The sequence below is a fragment of the Typha angustifolia genome, chromosome 13, assembly GCF_048772165.1.
Source record: "Typha angustifolia cultivar Huaian chromosome 13, ASM4877216v1, whole genome shotgun sequence".
Taxonomy (NCBI): domain Eukaryota; kingdom Viridiplantae; phylum Streptophyta; class Magnoliopsida; order Poales; family Typhaceae; genus Typha; species Typha angustifolia.
The window spans coordinates 9,845,161-9,848,061 of record NC_133251.1 but is presented as its reverse complement, the minus strand read 5'-3'; the positions used below and the strand labels follow the sequence as shown (position 1 = coordinate 9,848,061).

General features: G+C 50.6%; 1 protein-coding gene across 1 annotated transcript; it reads right to left on the bottom strand.

Moving 5' to 3' along the window:
* Positions 1 to 322: 322 nt before the first annotated feature.
* Positions 323 to 2,129, bottom strand: LOC140774815 (uncharacterized). Its single transcript, XM_073117949.1, is given in 3 exon segments — positions 323 to 815; positions 896 to 2,000; positions 2,002 to 2,129. Coding segments are annotated over 3 exon segments (1,281 nt in total). The 5' UTR covers positions 2,103 to 2,129; the 3' UTR covers positions 323 to 740.
* Between the last annotated feature and the right edge of the window lie 772 nt (positions 2,130 to 2,901).

The following is a 2,901-nucleotide window of genomic DNA, read 5'->3' as shown; positions in this document are numbered from 1 at the left end:
AAATACCAGACAATTAGATTAAGACATTTAAGCAATCACCAGTGTTTTCCACTGGAACGACCAACAACAGATAATGATTAGAGTTGCGTACGAAATAATAATAACAAACGAATAATTAATCCACGCACTCATTATTCTTCCTTTGATAGATAGAAGATTGCAATCCGCAGTCCATGCGTGCACTTCGCTTTTAGCAAGAAGTAATCTCGCAGAGTTGCTAAGCGGTAGCTTAAGTGGAGCAACAACCAAATCAGCATTTACTAATAAAATTAAGTGAGCTATATATAAATAATATAAACACACATCACCAGGAGAAGTAGTTGAGGAGATGAACACCAACGGTGACAAAGAACACCAACCGTGACAGCTAATTAACCAGAGAAGTAGGATAAAGAAACCCAACCCAATTACAAAAACACAGGCTGTATAGTACCCCAAATCCCTTACCAACCAAACCAACCAAACGAGATGTCTCTCACAAAACCTATCCAAATCCAGCCACGTTACCAACTAACCAAATGCTGCTGTAATTACATATCTTCTAATCCCACATCTTCCCACAGTTAGAAACTAGAAGCATCATCCTGAGCACACAAACCATAATATTCACACAAAACCCCTAACAAAGTTACCATAATTCCATGCCCTGTTATTTACAATTCACACCTCTCTAAAACAGACGGGGTAACCAAATAAAGAAAGGTAAAAGAGCTTAAACCGGATGAGTAAACATGTCAATTTTACCTGGCCAAGCTCAACGGCGCTGCACCTCCCTCTTGCCGCTGCTCGCGCAAGTAACCGAGAAGCGTCTCGGCCTAAAATAACACCAAATTCATTTCATTAACCCCAACTATCTAAGCATAATTTTGAAGAGGGAAAGACGGCTGCAGGGTACCTTGTGCTTGGCGCGGGCTGAGCCGGACTGCGAAAGAGCGACGAGCGGCGGAATCGCGCCCTCGCGGACGAGCAGCGCCCTGTTCACTGCGCTATCAGCGCAGAGCTGCAGCAGCACCAGCACGGCGAACTCCTTCCCCTTCGCCGGGCCATCCTCGATGGCCTCTACCAGCGATGGAATCCCACCGGCCTCGACGATCGCCGCCCTCCCCTCCGCGATACCCGCCAAGATCCCAAGCACCACCATCGCCTTCTCGGCCGTCCCTCCCCCTCTCTCCCCCACCAATTCCACAAGCGGCGCCACCGCCCCAGCGTTCACTGCCCGCTCCTTGTTCCGCCTCGCCGAGCACAGCTTGTACAGTGTGGTAAGCGCGTCCTTCTTCCCCCGGTTCGAGCCGTTCACGAGCAGCGACACCAGCGGAGGGATCGCGCCGCTAGCGCCGATCTTGGGTCGGTTCTCTTCGATCATCGAGAGGCTCAGCAGCGCGCACGCCGCGTTCTGCTTCGTCGCCGCCGTCCCCGTCCGGAGCGCGTAGACCAGCGGTTTTATTGCCCCCGCCGCCGTTATTGCCGCCTTGTTTCCTTCTTCCAACGATATATTCAGCAGCGCCGTCACCGCGCTCTCCTGCGCCGCCGGATCTGTGCTCTTCAGCAGCGCCACCAGCTCGGGAATCGCCCCTGATTCGCCGATTAGCTCGCGGAAATCGGATCGGTGCTTCGCCAGAAGCCTCAGCCGCGCCGCCGCGTTCCGCTTCGTCTCCGCCGCAGCCGAAGGCGTGAGGCTTTCCACGCAAGCCCTAACCACCGGTTCCACAGCCTCCAGCGGCGCCGAGTCCAAATTCTCGGACTCCGGATCGCCAAAATCTGACAGGGAGTTCACCGGTGCGTCGGATCTGGATATAGCTGCGAGCCGCTCGAGCTCGCCGGAAATATCAGAATTGAAGCTCGAGAAATCGGAGAAATCGCGAGAAACCTCGAGGAGATCCGTGGCAGCCGCAGCTGACGCCGACTTGGACGCCGAGTAGCCAATATCCTCGGCAAGCTCTCGGAGGCGCAGGTCAACGAAGGAGTCCGTCATGTTATCCATCGCCTCCGGCGGCGGATCCTTCGCCATTGAAGATGTTCGACCGGATGGTCCGCATGGACCGACCTAGTGACCGTTGGATACGATTGGAAGACGACATCTGCGAGTCCGGGAGCGACACCATGGCTTAGAAACCCAAGAAGACACGATTAGAGTAGAGAAAAGAAAGAGGCGGGGTGGCCAGTAGAAAGAGGGAGGAGGAATAGTGTGAAATGACGAGAAAGGGCTCGGGGTTGACGACAAGAGTCGAGGGTACCTCGTGGGGGGTGGTGGTCAGTGGTTGGCTTTGGTGGGGCGTCGCTGAGTCATTAAAGCGTTGGGGTTAGAATTGGTATTCCGTCCTACCCCAGTACTGGACGAGGGTTTCGGGAAGGGAATCTTTGGTAAAGATGGGAAAGTGAGTGGATGATCCAACGGCGGTGGATGGATGTTGACACGCGTCCGGTTTCTGGAATTGTTGAGATCAACGTCGGTTGGTTGCCCGATGCGACTTTAAGCCATCGACAGTGGTTTGCGCACACTTGGCGAGGTGGATGCGAAAAATGGAGGAATTCGATACGGTTGCAGATATTACGAGATGCTCGGTATGTAAATTTATACCAGAATTTGCTTTTAGCGTTACATATTTATGATTTACATCCCCTATTTTTAGTACGCACTCCCCACTTTATTAAATATTTAAATAATAATAATAAAACTCATTTTCACTCCTAAACTATCGCCATCTTTTTCGATGACTCTTAACTATTTTTTTTTTATGTAATTACCTCCTTAATTGTCAGAAATATTTAATTTAACCTCTTCCAATAGGGAGTCATTTTATACTTAAAAATAAAAGTTTAGAGAGTTTTATGTATAGCTCAAAAGATCATTGGCGTGCGTGTGTACTGGGCTCAGCACCTATAATTCAGCACTGTGTAAAA